Below are 20,563 nucleotides of genomic sequence, written 5' to 3' on the forward strand. Positions count from 1 at the left end.
TTCACAACGCATTTGAAATTTTTCGGCCTATTTTCATCGTCTTTGTCATTTTATTGCTGACCTTCATACCATATCGATTACAACAGTTATTCAATTTAGTCACGGAATGTTGCAGACTCATAGCAGATTTATTTAGAAGTATAAAATTGTCTGCATAAAGCAAAGCGCTGACATTAACATCTCCAATTTTGATATAGGTTTAATACCACTTTCCTTCATATGATCCATATAGATAATGAATAAAAGAGAGGATAATGTACATCCTTGTCTCACACTGGATTTAACATTAAACCATCTTCCTGTACTTCCTTCAATTCTAACTGCTGATTTACAACTCAAATAAAGACTAAGTATTGCTTGATATAATGCCCCATTGACACCATATAACTGTAGCATATTGAATAGCTTCTCTCTTGGCACCTTGTCATATGCCTTTTCCAGACCAACAAAATGTAAATACAGATCTCTGTTATATTGCCATGATTTCTCGACTATTTGTCGTAAAGTGAAGATCTGATCCTGACAGCCTCTATTTGGCCTGAATCCAGCTTGTTCTTCACCAAGCTTTTCTTCCACAATTCTTCTCAACCGTATCTCAAGTATACTAGCACAAATCTTACCAGGAACTTCAGTAGGGAATTACCTCTGTAATTCTCACATTCAGTTTTATTTCCCTTTTTATATACATGGGTACTATGAGAGCTCTACTTCAATCATCGGGAATTCATCCCTTTGTCCTTCTGAACTATGCAGTGCAGCCACTGTAAGACTTTTATACCACCGTACTTCAGCATTTCTGGTTGAATATCATCTACTTCTGCTGCCTTTCCACATTTCAAGTCTTTGATGGCTTTTTTTACTTCAAGTATGGATATGTATTCCTGACTGTATGCCTGTTGAGTGTTTTTTACCACTGTGCTATCACTGCTTGTTTCGTTTAGTAATTTTTCAAAATAATTACTCCATACTTCAAGGATATCGTTTTCTCCTGTTTTCATGTCACCTTTATCATCTCTAATTCCTTTTACAACACTCTTTCCTCCATTTCCAAGCTTCTTCAACAACCTCCAGAATATTTTGCCACCTTCTTGATATTTATTTTCTATGTTCTTGCCAAAGTCCTCCATGACTTTTGTTTAGCTAGTTTTACACAGTGTTTAGCTTTCTTACTTTTGTCTCTGTATTCTCTAAGAGCACAAGCTGACTTATTTGTCAGGAACTTTTGATATGCTTTCTTCTTTTTCTTCACTGCCTCTTTTACTTCTTGTGTCCGCCATGGAGTTCTGGTTTTTCTCGTCTTCCAGACAATGTCACCACATGCCTCTCTGGCTCAATCAATCAGGGTATTCTTCAAGGTTTGCCACTGAATCTCCAAGGTTTGATTCCTGTTCTCAAACTCTCATTTTTTTTTCAATAATCTTTGTGCATTTTAGTCTACAGGTCACATCTGAGAGCTGCTCAACTTTCTTTTCAATATGAAATTCAATTTTATCCTGCTCAAGACTAAATAGTGATCACTTCCAATTTCAAATCCTCTATACACTCTGGTGTCCTGCATCAGGGAGAAAACATCACTATCAACAATAACATAGTCAATGAGACTTTTCTTATTCCTTGCCTCTTCTCTCCATGTGAATTTGTGCACATTTTTATGTTGGAACATGGTGTTAGTAATAACCAGTCCATGTCCTGAGCAGAAATCCAACAGATATTTGCCATTATTATTAGCTTTGCTCTTTTCTCCAAATTTTCCCAAAATATTTTTGTATATCTCACAATCACTTCCTACTCTGCTATTTAAATCCCCAACAAGGACCAACTTTTTCTTTTTCATTGTGTCAGTAGTTTTCTCTAGAGTCTCAAAAAATTCTTCCACTTCTACCTTAGTAGAGCCTTCTGTGGGACCATAGGCACAAATAAGTTTCATCATCCAGTTCCCCATTCTGATATTTGCCCATATCACTCTGCTTGAGATTTCTTGCCATTCAAGAAGATTAGCCTCATATTTTGTGTTGAATACTATGGCTACTCCTTCTTTTCCTTGATTGTCATTGCCTGAATATAACATTTTGTATTTATTGCTCAGAAAGGTCTCACCAGTTTTTGTCTTTTTTGTTTCAGTCACCCCTATTATATCAATCTGGTACTTATCTAATTCCTCAGCTAGCTCCATTTCTTTGCCATTCAGGCTTCTTATGTTGATAGTACCGATCTTCAACTCTGGTGATATTGAGTTGGGGTATGCTTTAGGGTCTGTTCCAGTAGCTGACTTTTCAATGTTCGTCCTGGTTCCCTGGCAAAAACAACAGGGGCCTTGTTTAACTGGGTGATGCCCCAGCCGGCATGAAATTTTGTCATGTTGTACCATCATTTTGTATATTAGTTTAAGCCAATAAGAATACAATTTGGTCGGCTAAATCCCAAATTGCTAGCTCATCCTCGTTTGTTCAGTATACAGGAAGATACCTAACAGGGTGCACCACGAGAAGGTGAGGATTGGACATTAGGTCAGAAGCCCTGGTCAGTTCTTCGCATTCCTTTAAAGGCTGTGTGGAGGTCTCCTCTCAGTTATACAGCTTTGACTTTTAAGCACCCCCACAGGTCTTCCAACATATATGAAATCTATTCTAGTTGTATTTGTTTCAACAACTAGTCAGCTGTCCTCCAGACAAGACCAAAACACTTGAATTCTTTTATTTCTCATAAATAATGATATGTAGTCTTGAAAACAGGGTTTGTATTTCTTCATGATTTATTCATACAGTTCCGTATTTTGACTCTAGTATGGTTTAAAATCATTCTTAACATAGGCTTTTTTCAAATGTAATAAGTTCTCTGTTATCTCCCTTTATTGTGACCAGGTCTTACAATCTTCATTTCTTGCTGCGAATCACTTGTAAACTGTTAATACTGATTTCTAGGTGTTTAAAATGTACACAAATTCACATGGAAAGAAGAGGCAAGGAACAAGAAAAGCCTCATTGACTATGTTATTGTTGATAGCGATGTTTTCTCACTGGTACAGGACACTAGTGTAAAGAGGATTTGAAATTGGAAGTGATCACCATTTACTCTTGAGAAGGATAAAATTGAATTTCATATTGAAAAGAAGAACGTATAAGAAAGTTTTAAAGTGAATAAATTTGAGCAGCTCTCATATGTGAACTGTAGACTAAAATACACAACATTATGCAAGAAAAAATGAAAGAGTTTGAGAACAAGAACCAAATCTACCTTAGAGATTTAGTGGCAAATTCTGAAGAAAATATTTATTAAAAAATCAGCAAGAGAGGCATGTGGTGAGGTTGTCTACAAGGAAAAAAAATCAGAACTCTGGTGGACACATGAAATTAAAGAAGCAGTGAAGGAAAAGAAGAAAGCATATCAAAAGTTCCTAGCAAATAAATCAGCTTGTTCTTAGAGAATACAGAGACAAATGAAAGAAAGCTAAACACCGTGTAAAACTAACTAAACAAAAGTTATGGGAAGACTTTTATAAGAACATAGAAAAAAAAAATATCAAGAAGGTAGCAAGATATTCTGGAGGTAGTTGATGACACTCCGAAATGGAGGAAAAAGTGCTGTAAAAGGAATTAGAGATGATAAAGGTGACATGAAAACTGAAGGAAAAGATATCTTTGATATATGGAGTAATTACTTCGAAAAATTGTTAAATGAAACAATCAGTGTTTCATTTAGCACTGAAAAAAAAAACACTCAACAGGCATGCAATCAGGAATACATATCCATACTTGAAGTAGAAAAAGCCACCAAAATCCTGAAAGGCAGCTAGAGTAGATGATATTCGACCAGAAATGCTCAAGTATGGAGGTATAACAGTCTAACATTGGCCACACTGCATAGTTCAGAAGGCATGGATAGAGGGACGAATTCCAGATGATTGGAGTAGAGCTCTCATAGTACTCATATATAAAAAGGGAAATAAAACTGAATGTGAGATTTACAGAGGTATTTCTCTATTGAGTGTTCCTGGAAAGATTTATGCAAGTATAATTCAGAAATGGTTGAGAAGGATTGTGGAAGGGAAGCTTGGTGAAGAACAAACTGGATTCAGGCCAAATAGAGGCTGTCAGAAACAGATTTTCACTTTACAACAGTCCGCGCAGTTAGCCTAGGGGCTATGTGCTTCACAACCATGTGCCTGGGGAAGGAGTGTCGTAGTTTCGATTCCCATCGACGACATGAGGAGCTTAAGGATCTTCCTCAGCCATAGCCAAGTTAGCCGGTCTTGGGCATGGACAGCAGTGTTTTTCTCCCAGTTCATCTGGAAGTTTTCATCCCGCAAGCAGGCAAACCGGCCTCATGAACACACACGGATACAGTCAGGAATACTTAAGACAATCACTCCAGCCATAGGTCTAAATTGTCAGATATGCCGGTTCCGAGCCTGGATAAAAATAGGGGAGATTTAGGTGGTGCCGTACCTCCCCCGTAAAAGGGGCTCACGCCCGCTGAATCACCATACGAAATGAATGAATGAACTTTACAACAAAGAGTCGGGAAATCATGAGAATATAACAAAGATCTGTATTTAAGTTTTGTAGATCTGGAAAAAGGAATACAACAAGGTGCCAAGAGAAAACCTATTCAAAATGCTATGGTTGTATGGTGTCAATGGGGCATTATATCAAGCAATACTTAGTCTTTATTTGAGTTGTAAGTCAGCAGTTAGAATTGAAGGGGGTACAGGAAGATCGTTTAATGTTAAATCTGGTGTCAAACAAGGATGTACATTATGCCCTCTGTTATTCATTATCTATATGGATCACATTATGAAGGAAAGCGGTATTAACCTCCCTACTGGCTGAGGTGGATAAAATAGTGAGACCAAACTGCACTTCTTATCCATGTTATTAAATAAGTGTTACAGAATCATATCCAGATTTGGCTGGATATCTATAGCCATCATGGTTGGTTGGGGGTAAACCTGATATCAAAATAACATCTCCAATTTTGATATCAGTACAATTCTGAAAAATTCCCTGATTAAACTGAATAACTGTTGTAATAGATTTGGTATGAAGGTCAGCAATAACAAGGCAAAAACAATGAAAATAGGCAGAAGATGAAAATATCAACTGCATTGTGAATGGAGAGCCTATAGAACTAGTAAAACATTTCAGATACTTAGGTATGATTTTTAGCAAAAATGGTAAATTAAATATGGAAATAGACAACAGAATCAGCAAAGCTGGTGTTGTAGGAACTCAAATAAGTAAATTTATATGGAATAAGAGAGAAATTAGTTAAAATTTCTGAGAGCTGGGTTAGAAATAAAACACTTGACCAAAGACTATAGATCACAGATATGAGGGTTCTAAGAAAGATTAGGGGCATGAACAGATGGCATCAATGACAATATCATATTAAAAATGAGGATACTAGGAAGGAACTTGACATTGTTAGCATCCAGGAATGTATTAGAGCTAATCTCAAGTGGTATGGTCACTTAAACAGAATGAGAAAGGAAAGATTAGTAAAACGAGTGTTTTCTGCTTGGTTGGCAAGAAAAAGACCCAGAGGAAGACCACGATATAGGTGGATTGATACAGTAAAAAGTGCTTTAGAAGACAGAAATATAAGATCTGATAATGTTGGAGTCTTGATAGGTAACAGATGGATTTGGAGGAAAATTGTATTAGTAATGATGTCAGTTTTTCATGTAGTACTCTCATATCCTGTACACCCTTGAGAGTACATATCAGGAATTTGATGATAATGATGATAAGGTGTTTAAAATTACCAACTTATTCAAAAATAAAAGTGGCATTATAGGCAAAGTTGGATTAGACATTATAGATCCTCAGAAGGCATATACACTTAGTCTTTTTCTGGTTTATGACAAGATCTGTAGGCCTAATTAAATTAAATATAGTATGAGAATGTAGTTTAAGGTTAATGATATCAACAGCTTAAGTGAACAGGCTATATTCCACATTCATTGCATTCTCCTTTGTTCATTTAAGTCTCTAATGACTTTCCCTATGATAGAATGAACAGGTTGATGACAGATCATTGCTTTGGCAAAGCTATGATTTTATTTCAAACCTTGATGAATATTTCTTAAGAAAATTTACCTTGTAGAAGGTGTGGCAATTACATATTTGTATCATATTTATTTATATACTTTTAGAATATTTTGAAAAATTTCATTGCCTCCATAGTGTGTTTCAATGAATACTGTCATATACTTGTTTAGAGCCCACAGATACTAGATGCAATTCTTTTTTTCTTAATGTTTTTCTAACAACTGTTTAAATGTGAAAATATGATAAATTGTCTATTTTTCCTTTATTTAAGCCACAGTGATAGTCTCTGATAATGTTTTATGTTACTCCAGCCATTGTGAGATCATTTGCAAACCTATAGTACATTTCGCATGGGCTAAGAATATTTTTGTTCTATTTTTTTTTATCAATTTTATATATTTATTTTTTGTGTTTTTTAAATTAATTTTTACACAGTCCAGAAACTCTGTTCTTGAAACTTTTTAAAGCCACTTCAGGTCTCCAGTAAGCAAGAAGGTGGTCTCACCCTGGGTGATGAAATTCATCTCCCACCTAAAGACAATTACAACATGTCCATGGCTGGATTCAAATCTTGTTTGAAACATATATATTAATTCCATTCCATATCATTGTAGACAGCAGATAGTATCTTGTAGTAAGTATCAGAGGGAGATACCTTGATAGTTAATGGTAATCGCAAGGTCTGTTTAAAAAAAAAAAAAATAGAGCATAAAATGACTGTATTTCACCCATTTGTGAACAAAAGGAATCATCTAGGATTTCCTCTTTTTTTTTTTTTTTTTTTTTTTTTTTTTTTTTTTTTTTTTTTGCCATATTAGCTTGATAATTGATATATTATCAAGCCATTAAGAATTCTGCTCAATTTTTAGAAGCTCTGCTACAAGTTTATTTTTCCTAGCTGTCTTGCTATATTTTTAATATTTTTATAGCATTCTTTACTTGTTATAAATTGTTCCTCAACCATGAGTACTTTTCTTCAGCAATTAATTCTAAATACTGTACATCAGATATCCTTCAGATGATGCTAGTTATTTATTTAAATAAAATCATAAAATACTACTTTAATTATTCAGCAGTTCCTTTTTTTCACAGGTCATTAAACCAACTTGGTCGTCAGCAGTCAGTATTGAAGTTTGTGATTTATATTCTTTAAGTATTCTTAAGTTTATTCCTTAAGTATAGCTTATGGTTTCCTTGTTTCATTAGTCATTCATCTGCCGTTTCTATCACTCTCCTAATTCTAAAAATTACTCTGGTTGCTTTGACTTCTTATTCCTGAAACTTGATTTCCTGCAATCCAACTATTCAAACAGTAGTCATTCTTTCATGACTTTAATATCCACAACTCTCTTTTTAATATCACAACCAGCTATCTTTTCCCAATTCTCTTGACAAAGCTGAAGTATTATCCAGACAATTCTTTTCAATCACAGAACATTCTCAATCTTTTCTTAACTAATTCATTTTCCAGGTACACTGTTGAGCACATCTCTTCTCTCAAACAATAATCTTAAATAAGTTTCATATTTAGTGGAATGCTCTTCCCTGAGCCATTCTAAACCTCATGTCCAATGGCAAGGATTTACTTCCATGGATAGACTTGCTACAATCATGTTAGTGAAGTTATCTATGCTTTCATTTTCACTAAATTAAAATTTCTTCTCCAATATCAAAGTCATGAATTTTTCAAAGACATTTTTGACATTGGTCAGCTCGACTTGCCCAAAAATGATTGGCATCAGTGTGATCTGGTTGTGAGAGAATGGTGTAGTTACAGGGATATAATGTAATGGATATTGCATTTTCAGAGAAGATAGAGGAAATAGAACAAGAGGAGGAGGAGGGGTATTATTAATGATAGGTGAAGAACTTCTACCAACAAAATTAGAAGTTAAGGAAGATTGTAGATCTGAAGGAAATAGTTCATTTGAGGCTGTCTGGTGTGAGATAGAGCCAACAGAACAAAATATATTGTCAGTTGCTGCTACAGACCTAGGGGGGAAACGCAGAAAAGGTCCAGAAGAAGATGTACATGACATGGATTGGCAGATTAGCACGCTGAGTGCAGACCAAGCAATTATCATGAGGGACAACTATGGGGATATAGATTGGAAGGAAGAAAGGACACATGGGAAAATGGAATGTATACAGCTACTAAGGGAAAATTACCTGAAACAGCACGTAATGGAGAGATCAGGGATTTGAGAGTGTTTGGATCTGGTAATAGCATCAAAAAATCTATTTATAACTACAGTAGCAACTCTACTTCCGAAGAGGAAAGTGACCATGGTTTTATTCTGGGAGGTTGCCCAACATGCTGAATTTTCAGTCAAGAATGGGTTTATGAGGAACTACAAAGTAGGCATTTATGATAAACTTAGGAATCAACTTGGAGCAGTACAATGGCATAAAATGCTACATGGAATGAATGTCATCAGTGCATGGAAGAGGTCAGGGATTGTTCGAGCAAGGCAGTATCAGACTACATACACAGGATCCAGAAAATAAATCAAGTAGGGATTAAGTGGATGAGTAGCAATAATAAAGCAGGAGCTGCAAAAAAAAAAAAAAAAGCATTGTGGAATATAAACAAAAAGGTGATCAGCATGCTCATAAGCAATACAAACCACAAGCAAGAAGGGTAAAAAGTATGGCTGCTGTCGTTGTTGTTATGTATCATCCAGTCGTTTTTGACTCTTGTCAATCTTGTGAACAGACTTGTGGAGCAGATTCTTTACTTAGGGAGTTGATGATGAGTGGAATGTGGTGAATGCAGATACAATGAATAAGTTTAAAGCATGGTTTGATGGGCTTTGTGTGTAACAGTGTTTGCCTCCTGCAATGAGTCTTTAGACTCCATGGATGTCTGGTGCTAATAATAATAATAATATCACGACAAAATGACTTAAACAACATATATTGTCAATCATTGAATTTCTTGGTTAATGAAAAAAAAAAGAAGTGCTAAATTCAATTTATAATTCTTTGAAAATTCCCAATGACTTTTCTTGAATTAAAAGCCACTAGTTGGGATCTTTTGCTTACTTACTTTCTTTTTTTTTTTTTTTTAAATCTAAGTGGACAATCTGTACCATTCCTTATTATTTCTACAGAATTTCTCATTGAAAAATTTACAGAGTTCATTGGGCAAGTTTTTTAATCCTCCACCTTCAGAACTAGTCATCTTATTCTTTGATTCTCAGCAAATAAATTTATCAGAGTTAAAAAATTTCTTAACCTCCCTACTGGCCAATGTGGATGAAACAGTGACACCAAATTGCACTTCTTATCCATGTTATTCAATGGGTTTTGAAGATTCGTATCCAGATTTATCTCGACGTCATGGCCAGTTGGGGGGGGTTAATTAAGAGACAGAAAATATTATTATTGTTGTTGTTGTTGTTCCGGGCAACTCCAAGGAGTCGACAGACTCATTGAGGGAGGCCCTAACATCATGTCAAGAACAACTATTCGACATTCACACGGTATCTATCATACCTTGCCTTGAACTCATTCACGGTCGTAGCACCCACAACAGACTCTGGAAGCTTATTCCACTCATTCACTACTCTCCAAGTAAAAAACCTAGCTCTAACACCTTTGTCAACCACGCTCTTGCCCAGCTTCCATTCATGGCCCCTAGTCCTCCCACCACCAGTCATATTTTCAAAAATATCTTCTGGAGCAAACTTATAGAAACCCTTCAGTAATTTGAATGTCTCAATCATATCACCCCTCCTTCGCCTATTGACCAATTTCTGCAACCCACAAATCTTCAACCTATTCTCATAAGGTTCATTCCACAGACCTGCTATCATCTTGGTCACTCGTCTCTGAATCCTCTCCACTTCCTCCCCATCACGAAGAAACCCTGGTGCCCATAACTGGGCACAGCAGTCCAGATGAGGTCTTATCACGGCTCGATACAGAAGAACAACAACTTGTTTGTCTCTGCGTGTTAAAGTATTTTTTAGAAGCCAAGTGATTTGGTGAGCTGTTTAGTCACTTTTGCAATGTGCCCCCTAATCTTCAATTCCCTATCCACCAACAGTCCCAAATCCCTGTCCTCATCAATCTCCTGGAGTATGGTTCCACCAATGCGATATACTGCTGCTATTCTTTTCACCCCAAAGTGCATAACCTTACACTTTGGCACATTAAATTGACATCCATTTTTCCTAGCCCAGTCCTCCAAACTATCCAAATCATCCTGTAAAATTTTGACATCCTGTGCACTCATAATTGCTCTACCCAACTTTGCATCATCAGCAAACAAGTGAACACTTCCTCTCAAATCCTTTCCTATACCATTGATGAACAAATTGAAAAGCAGTGGTCCAAGAACAGAGCCCTGTGGCACTCAACTAGTCACAAGCCGTCTTTCAGACTTCACTCCTGAATAAACCACTCTCTGGTATCTCTCCTTCAACCACCCTCCTATCCATCTCACCAACCCTATATCTATCCCCATCTGCTCCAGTTTACTGCTTAGGGTTCTATGTGGTAGCCAAGGCTTTTGATAGGATAGGGGTAATGGGTTTACAGTAGCATTACTGTAAACCCATTACCCCTATCCAGTTCAGTCGTCACTGTGTTATAAAACGTGAGCAAGTTTCTGAGGCATGATCTACCCTTCACAAAACCATGCTGTCCTCCATACAATATCCCATTTTCATCTATCCAATCCTGTATTCTTTTCTTGACTAATTTCTCTAAGACCTTGACAATGATTCCTGATATGCTAATCGGTCGGTAATTTACAACAGCAGTCTTGGAACCACCTTTATACAGTGGAACGATTTTCCCCTCTTTCCACCCCCTCAGGACTAACCCAGACCCGAGACTCAAATTAAACAAAATGGTCAAGGGTACTGACAATTCTTTAGCTGCTTCTCGTACAACACGAGCTGGTATACCATCCAATCCCAGGGATGTATTCACATTGAGGTTATGCAATGGACTACTCACCTCCACTTCATTCACCACAATTCCCGTATAATCTACTGGTACATTCGTTTCTGCAATGTCACCACCTGGATGATATATTCTTGCAAAGTGCTCACTCAGTAACTCAACTATATCAACTGATTCAGTTACCTCCCTACCATCGGCTTTCTTTAAAATCATTCTGCCATGTATATTTTTCCTTTTACTTGCTACATATCTAAAAAACTGTTTAGGATTCTCTTTAGCCGCCTGCATGGCCAATGTTCTTTCATAATCCTTTTTTGCTTTTCTTACCACACTCGTTACCCTTCTGGCCTGCGCTTTATACCGTTCGTGTGCCTGCCGGTCACCTTTCTCCTTAAATTCCTTCCATAGTTGTTTCTTTTTTTGCAGCTCAAGCTTAATGGTGTTATTCATCCATTTAACCCCTAGTTGATTTATTATTCGGACTCTAGGTATACAGTCAGTCATTGCTTCATGCAAACACTTCTTAACTATCTCCCATGCACTATCGACTTCTAGTCCTTGCAGTTGTACATGCCATGGCACTGAACCAATCAAACTCCTAAGCTTGTCATACTTTCCAGCCAGATAATTCCACATGCAACCTGTCGTAATTGAAAATTCTACACCTTTAGCCACCTCCCAAGTCAAGACCCTACTATCACTCTCACCGATTGGTGGCAATGTGGTCATATTTGTTACAGCCAAATCCTCAGATGTAATTACTAGGTCAAGCACTCTCTGACCCCTAGTATTTTCCATTACATGCTGTCGCAGATAGTTATCCCTTAATAACCGCATAAATCCAATTCCTTCCTCCTGTGTGTCCTCTCCTCACTCCAATCAATGCGACCATAGTTGAAATCTCCCATAGTAATCACCCTCCTTCCACTCATTTCTTCTATTTGCTTGTGCATACTGTTATCACCATCTTTTCCATCACCTGGTCTATAGCAGCACCCAATTGTATATTTAGTTCTGCTAGCCACAATCTCACACCAAATGGCCTCAAATGTGCTCTTTTCTCTATCCTGCAATTCAACTTCTATTCTCCTTGGCTGCAGCTCATCAGCTATCATCAACAATACTTCTCCCCCCATTTTATTCTCCCTGTCATTCCTGAACACACTATACCCATCACATTCAATCCCACTAGCTATATCATCTACAGTCAGCCATGTTTCGCTAATACCAATAACCTGTGGTATGGAAGTGCCAACCATGGCCAAAAACTCTTCCTTCTTGTTCCAATACTCCTAGCATTAGTTTACATGAATTTAAGACCCCCATTAGCCCCAACCCTACCTTGATGCCTTATATTAACTATCCCACTCTGATTTGTTGTCCTTATTTGCTCGGGCATATTATATTCATTCTTACATTCAACTGCCTCCCTAAGGACTGTATATCTATCCCCCCCCCTAATAAATCTAGTTTACCTGAATTTGCAAATCTACCACATTCAGCAACACTTTCTCAAGTTTTCTTACACCGTAACCATTCAAATGCAAGCCATCCATCTTATATAGATCCTTTCGCCCATCGAACTCACTCCACACATCCACAAATTCCACACCACTCGTCATACATAACCCACGCATAAAGTCATTCGCAATTATGGCCCTCCTTTTAAACATTTCACTGTCATACCGTGGCAAAAGACTAATCATTCTAACTCTCTCACTCTTTTCTTTTGCTACCTCAAACAATTCATTCAGGTCTTCTATCATTTCCATTTTGTCTCCTTTCAAATCATTCGTACCTGCCACAACAATCATTTCTTTCACCCTTTCCTTTTGCTCTCTAATAGACTCAGTTACATCCTTTATGGTCGCACCAGGTTGGTACGATTTTGTCAAATCCTCTACTATCACACCTCATACTAACGAGTCTCCATACAACACTATCCTTCATTTTGTTCATGTTCACACTCATACGTCTATTTTTCCTGTCATACTTTTTATTATTGGCTAGTTCATTCAGTCGACTTTTGCTCATACGCTCTAGCTGCTGTTTTGCCCTTTGTATCACACCATTCAACAACGCGATCTCACTCATTGCATCTATCTCATCTTTTTTATTCTCAGTAAAACCATTAATACTATCATTCATACTTTCTACATTCACACTCTCACAATTCTCTGGTACAACCTTGCCGTTTCTTGTCATATCCCTATTTTCTTCATGTGGCAATGTGGTCATATTTGTTATAGCCAAATCCTCAGATGTAATTACTAGGTCAAGCACTCTCTGACCCCCTAGTATTTTCCATTACATGCTGTCGCAGATAGTTATCCTTAGGACTAAGCATCTCACCATGTTTTACTCGGTGACATGAACTTCAGTCCCGTAAGTATCTGTTAATATTTCAATTGATTACATGTTAATTCAAGAATTTTTGCAGCATGCAGATAAATATCATTGAGATCAATGCTAGAGAACTCAAAATTACAAAATTATTCATTACATGAGAGAAGTATTTTGGTTGTGAGCCTATTTTAATATATCTGTTACAAAAAAAAAAAAAAAAATCATGCAATGTTCTTGTCACAATGACTTAATTATCTAAATACAATTATTTTGTGCATAATGACGATTATATTCCATATGTATAAGAGATATAATCAATTCTTACTTTATTGAGTTTTCCAAGTGCAGAAATCAAATCAGCCCATTCACTCGTGTATTCAAAGCTTTTCAATGCCTTATCAATCGCAGACACATATGACCGGTACCTTGGATCACCCAGCAGCTCATATTCTTCCATAGCAATACTTGTCATTCTTTAAAAATATATATTCCACTTGCAATAAAACATAATAAAGAAAATTCACTGAAACATAAAAAAAAAGTCATAAATATGATTAAATGCTAAATAAGTACTAAGAATACATGAACAGGAATTCATTAAAATTTAACTTCTAGCAATTAAAGGAATATTATTACAAATCATAATGATAACCCAGAATGCAACATACTCCTCACCTGTGGGGTATGCTAGTTTCTGTGCCATAGTATCAGTTATTGGATGGGAAGGATACTGACAGTGTGTGGGAAGTGTAAAAAAAAATACTTAAATAATGTGATATGTGTCCCTACAGTTCGAAAAATAAATAGAGTAGGAGTAAAATGATTGTGTAATAAGCAAGAGATTCATAATAAAAAGATGATGCAGAAGGAATATTGTGTGCATAAGGATGATGTCAGTTATGATAATTATAAGCAGCAGGCCAGAAGAGTCACAAATATACAGATAGATAAGTCTGTGTATGAAAATAAACTGGCTCTGCAAGTTAAAGACAACCCACAAGAATACTATCATTATGCTGTAAGTAAAAGAAAGAATGAATTTGAAAGAATAACTCTACTGAATGCAGATGGTATACAGGTGATTGATGCAGAAGAGGTTGTTCAACTAATGAGTGCCCATTTTTCTAAAAGCTATCACAACCTGTTGTATGCGATATTGAGTTCACTGCTACCTCTTCACCTTATGAGAAAACTCATGTGGATGAGGAGAAAGTACTAGAGCTGTTGCACAAACTGAATAAGAATTCTGCAATAGCAACTGATGGAATATCAGAACGGATGCTAAAAGGGTACTCAACTGAACTGGCTATTCCTTTGACCAGGCTATATAATTTGAGTCTCAGAACAGGGAAGATTCCACAGGAGTGGAAAGAATGTATAGTAATCCCAATGCACAAGGTTGGCGCAAAGACTGATGTATCCAACTATCAACTAATTAGTATCTCAGGAGTGGTGGTGAAAATTTTGGAAAAGTTGGTTATGGCTTGCATTCAGAAATGGGTTGACAGAGAATCTCCATTTTGCAGTGGAGAGCATGGGTTTTACTAAGGGAGGGTGAGGTTTCAGCAACTTGCTCACATTCTATAATAGTGTTACTATTGAGTTAAAGAAGGGGAATGGATACACCATGATATTTTTGGATTTTGATAAGGCTTTTGACAGAATACAGCACAGAATACTGTTGCATAAATTAGAGAACATGATATTGGATTATAAACTTTGGCTTGGATAAGAGGATGGTTGACTGACAGATATCAAAAAGTGGTATATGGGGGGGGGGGATCTACAAGATTCATGGTAACCAGTGGTGTGCCTTAAGGATCTGTCCTTGGTTCACTGTTTTTCAATCTGCACATTAATGACATTGGGAAGGATTTGACATGGAACATACAGCTATTTGCTGATGATGAAAAGACAGGAGGTAGGGTAATCAGGGGTGCTACTGATATGCAGCACTTGTAGAATGATTTGAACAGTCTGGAATTGTGGGCTGGTGAAAATAGCTGTCATTTCAATGTTAATAAATGTAAAGTCATGCACTTTGGTGTGATTAGATATCCAATGTCATATTATATTGGTGGGATTATACTTGAATAAACTGATGAGGCTAGGATTCTTGGAGTTTTTAGTAGACAGGAAGTTAAGTTCAAGGGTCATATAGCAAATTTGTAAATACAACTCAGAGAACAATGGTAATGCTGAAACGAACCTTGATATGTAAAGATAAGGAAGTAATTCTACCTCTTTACAAGGCCTTACTTGGACTATTGCGTACAGGTCTGGGTCTCCTGGTTTCCATGGTATTCTGATACAGTGGGGAATGTCAAAAATGATATCATGATTGTGGAATACAGATTATGAAGACAAATTGAGAATTTGTAGGCTGCAGGCATTAACAAACAGGAGAAAGAGGGGGTTGATATGATTGAGAATTACAAACTTCAGAAAGAGTTATACAGAATTTCAGTAGATGGAATTTTTCTTATGGAGGGTGAGGAAAGAATTCAAGAGCATCCATGAAAGTTGAGAATGAATGCTGTCAAGAAGGGGGGGGTTAGGACTAGATTTTTCTCTCATAGAGTAGTGCACGACTGGAATGGATTGCCATTAGATGTATATATTGCCATCAGATGTTGTGTGTGCAAGTAGCGTGAATGAATTCAAGAACAGGTATGACAGCTGGTGCTAATAGTATGACTTCCCTCGATGACTTCTTGACTACCTGGAGGTCTCTCTTAATAATAATAAAATCCATCTGGATGACTTTGCTGTAATAAAGATGAAAATGAAAGGCATGATTATTCACCATCATCAAAATCCTCATATATACCTTCAAGGAGTGTAAAGGATACAAAGATAGTACTGCATGAAAAGTTTCTATTATTGCTAGCTTCCTACAAACAATTTTCCTTCAAATCAGTCTGCAATCTGTAAGAAATTCAATATTATTAGATCTTATATTTCAACCTGTAAGTATCTATTAATATTTCAAGACCACCAAGGTCTTGGTCTTCCTCTGTCTTTTTTCAGCCAACCTGACATTCTGTTTAAGTGAAATCCTCCTGAGATGAGATCTGCTCCCCACATTCCTGAATGCTAACAATGTCAAGTGTCACTTCCCTCATTTTTCTTAGAAATATTGTATCTTTGGTTTCCAGTCTCTGACAAACACTATTTCTAACCCAGATCTCTGATCCATAAGTTAAGATTGGTTTGAACATATCCTATATATTGCTACTCTGGGGTTCTGACCAAGTTCTTTCTTACTGCATATAAATTTTTCTCTTGAATCCCTGGGTTTGCTTATTCTGTTGTCCATTGGTTATGATGAAATTCCATATTTAATGTGTCGCTTTCACTAAAAATTGTAGTTAAATAGCTGAAATATTTTAACCGTTCCATGTCCTATTCAGAATGTAGTTGATATTTTCAATGTTCCTACATATATTCATACTCTGCATTTTTATTATGGATTTTCATACCAAATTTGTTACAGATGCTATTAAATTTATATAAGGAATCTTGCAAACATTGCACTAGATTTATTTAAGAATATAATGTTATCTTTATAAAGTAAACAGCTTGTTTCCACATCTGACCTTACATCAAACTATCTTCCTCAACTCCTTCAATTCTAACTGCCAATTTACAATTCAAATATAGATTTGAATTGTAAATTGTAAATATTATGATGCAAAAATTGGAGATGAGGAATCAGTAGAAGTGGCCTTATAGGGAGGCTTGAATAGACTGTATGATAGGATGACCAGAGGTCCCTTCACTAAATGCGATGCTAATTGTCCCTTTTTATTAACTTTAGTCCCGTTTAGTCCCTTTTTTGAATTCGTGGCATGACTTTATTCTTGTATGTTTGAATATAGAAAGGATAATGTCTCTGCAAGTGACATGTGATAGCTTGAGATTGAAAACATGCATGCTATGACAATTATCAACTGTTATAAATGCAATCTCTCTGTGATAGGACGAAAATGCTGTAACCAGTGACAGCACTGCTGCATCCGGGCAGTAACAAGGTTACTTTGTCTACTATACCACTGTTTTGTGCTTCTTATGCTGGTCTGTTAGTAATCGTTAACATTAAAGCGAGTATATATTGTGAGTGGTGATATTTCACCCAGATTTTATCATGCCAAAAAGGAAGTGCAGGTTCACTCAGAGTTTAAAGAAGAATATCCCTTCTTGAAAGACGATGAAACAACAAACAAGTTGCAATGTACTGTGTGTGTCATTCAGTTTTTTCAATTGAACATGGAGGCCATTCTGATATAAAACAGCATTTTACGAAGCAAACACATAAATTGGCAGCCGCTGCTCGCAGTTCAAATCAAGATGTTACATCATTTTTCAAGAAAAATTCAAAAAGGGAAATTAATTGATAAATGTCTTGCAGCTCAAGAAGATTTGTTTGTGTTTCAAATAAACTTTCTTGAGCTGAAAGACATTAACTTTCGTTAAATATTATCAGTGAAACATAACCTTTCTTTGAGGTCAATGGACAGCACCTCTGCAATAGTGAGAAATTTATTTCAAAAGAAATTTACATGTGGGCGAGCAAAGTGCCAATCAATTTCAGTGAATGTCCTGGCACCTCACGCAATGCAAGAAATAGCAATTGAATTGAAACAAGCCAAATATATGTCAGTTATGGTAGACACACCAAACCACAGAGATTTGAAGTTGGTGCCTGTCCTTATTAGGTACTTCATCCCAAATAAAGGTATTCAGGTTAAAGCGATAGATTTTCAGAACATAACAGGAGAAACAGCAGAACTGCTTGCAAATCATATATTGGATATTCTGCAGAAACAGCAGCTGACTGAGAAAATTATTGCATTTTCTGCAGATAACTGCAATACCAACTTAGGTGGATACAAACAAGGTGGTTCCAACAATGTATTTTCAAGACTCAACAAAGGGTTAAAAAATGAACATTCATGCTACTGGCTTCAAATGCTTCAACACCAAGACTGTGGAAGCAATAACCGTGATGAAGACACACTTTGACATTTCGTGCTCTGACTTTTATGAGTGCATCTTGAAAGAACCAACACATGGAAGAAATAATGTCTTCATATAAATATAATAATAATGATAATGCTGATACTCCATAATTATAATGCACACTTCAGTCCTGTGTACTGTAATTATATTTATATGTTATTCCATTTTTATGCAAAGCATACCAGAAGTGACCCATTTTTGTCCCTTTTTTAAACTGCTGTAAAATTCAAAATGTCCCTTTTTTTGTTTTGAAAATCTAGTCACCCTACTGTATCAGTGGGCAACAGTATTATTATTATTACAGGCGACTCCAAGGAGTCCTTAAACTCATTGAGGGAGGCCCTAAACATCATATCCATCACAACTATTCAACATTCACACAGTATCTATCATACTTTGCCTTGAACTCATTCACTGTCATAGCACCCACAACAGACTCTGGCAGCTTATTCCATTCACTCACCACTCTAAAAGTAAAGAACCCAGCTCTAACACCCCTGCTAACCACACTCTTGCCCAGCTTCCATAGGTGTCCCCTAGTTCTCCCACCACCAGTCCTGATCTCAAAAATATCCTCTGAATTAATCCTATAGAATCCCTTTAGCAATTTGAATGTCTCAATCATATCTCCCCTCCTCCGCCTATCAACTAGTTTCTGCAACCCACAAATCTTCAACCTGTTCTCATAAGGTTCATTCCATAGGCCTGCTATCATCTTGGTCACTTGCCTCTGGATCCTCTCAACCTCCTCCCCATCAAGAAGAAACCTAGGTGACCAAATCTGGACACAGTAGTAAGATGGGGGTCTTATCAAGGCTCGATACAGAGGAACAATAATTTGATTGTCTCTGCTCGTCAAAGTATTCTTCAGCATCCAAGTGATTTGATGAGATGATTTAGCCACTTTTGCAATGTGCCCCCTACACTTCAACTCCCTATTCACCAATACTCCCAAGTCCCTGGTCTCATCAATCTCCTGGAGTAGTACAGTTCCACCAATGTGATATGCTGCTGCTGCTAATCTTTTCACCCCAAAATGCATAACCTTACATTTTGCCACATTAAAATGACATCCATTCTCCTTAGCCCAGACCTCCAATTTATCCAAATCAGCCTGCAAAATTTTGACATCTTCTGCATTCACTATTGCCCTACCCAACTTTGCATCATCAGCAAAGAAATGAACTGTTCCTCTCAGATCCTTCCCTATATCGTTAATGAACAAAATAAACAGAAGTGGCTCAAGAACAGAACCCTGCAGCACACCACTAGTCACAGGCAGTCTTTTGGACTCTACTCCTGAGTAAACTACTCTCTGATATCTCTCCATCAACCAGCCTTCTATCGATCCCACTAACCCTATATCCATTCCCATATGTTGCAGTTTACGGATTAGAATTCCATGTGGTATCGTGTCAAAGGCCTTAGCCAGGTCCAGCAGTATCGCTGTAAACCCATTATCCTTATCCAGTTCAGTCATCACTGTGTTATAAAATGTGAGCAAGTTACTGAGGCATGATCTACCCTTCACAAAACTATGCTGTCCCCTATACAGTATCTCATTTTCATCAATCCATTCCTGTATTTTTCCCTTCAACTTATTCTCCAAGACCTTGACAACAACTCCTGATATGCTGATCAGTCAGTAATTTACAACAGTAGTCTTGGATCCTTCTTTATGCAGTGGAACTATTTTCCCCTCTTTCCACTCCTTCGGGACTAAACCAGACCCGAGACTCAGATTAAACAATATGGTCAAGGGTACTGACAATTCTTTAGCCACTTCATGTAAGAGTCGTGCTGGTATACCATCCAATCTCACAGATGTATTCACATTAAGGTTCTGTAATAGACTATTCACCTCCACTTCATTCACCACAATTCCCGTATAAGCTAATGTAGCCTTCAATGTCACCACCTGGATGATATACTCTTGCAAAGTGCTCACTCAGTAATTCCACTATATCGACTGATTCAGTGACCTCCCTACCATTGGCATTCCTAAAAATTATTCTGCTGTGTACAATTTTTCTTTTACTTGCAGCATATTGAAAGAACTGTTTGGGATTCTCTTTAGCTTGCATGGCTAATTTCCTCTCATAATCTGCTTTTGCTTTTCTTACCACACTCTTTACCCTTCTGGCCTGCACTTTATACCATTCATGTGCCTGCCGGTCACCTTTCTAATTAAATTCCCTCTTCATAGTTGTTTTTTTTTTTTTTTTGCAACT

The 20,563-nt window shown here is 36.9% G+C and overlaps 1 protein-coding gene across 4 annotated transcripts in view; it reads right to left on the minus strand.

Moving 5' to 3' along the window:
• LOC150094270 (protein DOP1A) overlaps positions 1–20,563 on the minus strand; it is a 613,349-nt gene that overhangs the window by 566,403 nt on the left and 26,383 nt on the right. For 3 of the 4 annotated variants that reach the window (XR_016550242.1, XM_090412135.1, XM_090412137.1), the window contains exon 2: positions 13,636–13,833. Coding sequence is in view for 3 of the 4 variants with exons in the window: in XM_090412135.1 (XP_090268261.1) it covers positions 13,636–13,782 (147 nt within the window). In the remaining variant the exon portion in view is untranslated. The remainder of the gene's footprint in view (positions 1–13,635; positions 13,834–20,563) is intronic. The other variant, XM_090412136.1, reaches the window with a different exon arrangement.

Source organism: Typopeltis vanoorti, chromosome 22 (genome assembly GCF_054136105.1).
Source record: "Typopeltis vanoorti isolate ZY-2024b chromosome 22, IOZ_Tvanoo_1.0, whole genome shotgun sequence".
In the NCBI taxonomy this organism is placed as follows: Eukaryota; Metazoa; Arthropoda; class Arachnida; order Uropygi; family Thelyphonidae; genus Typopeltis; species Typopeltis vanoorti.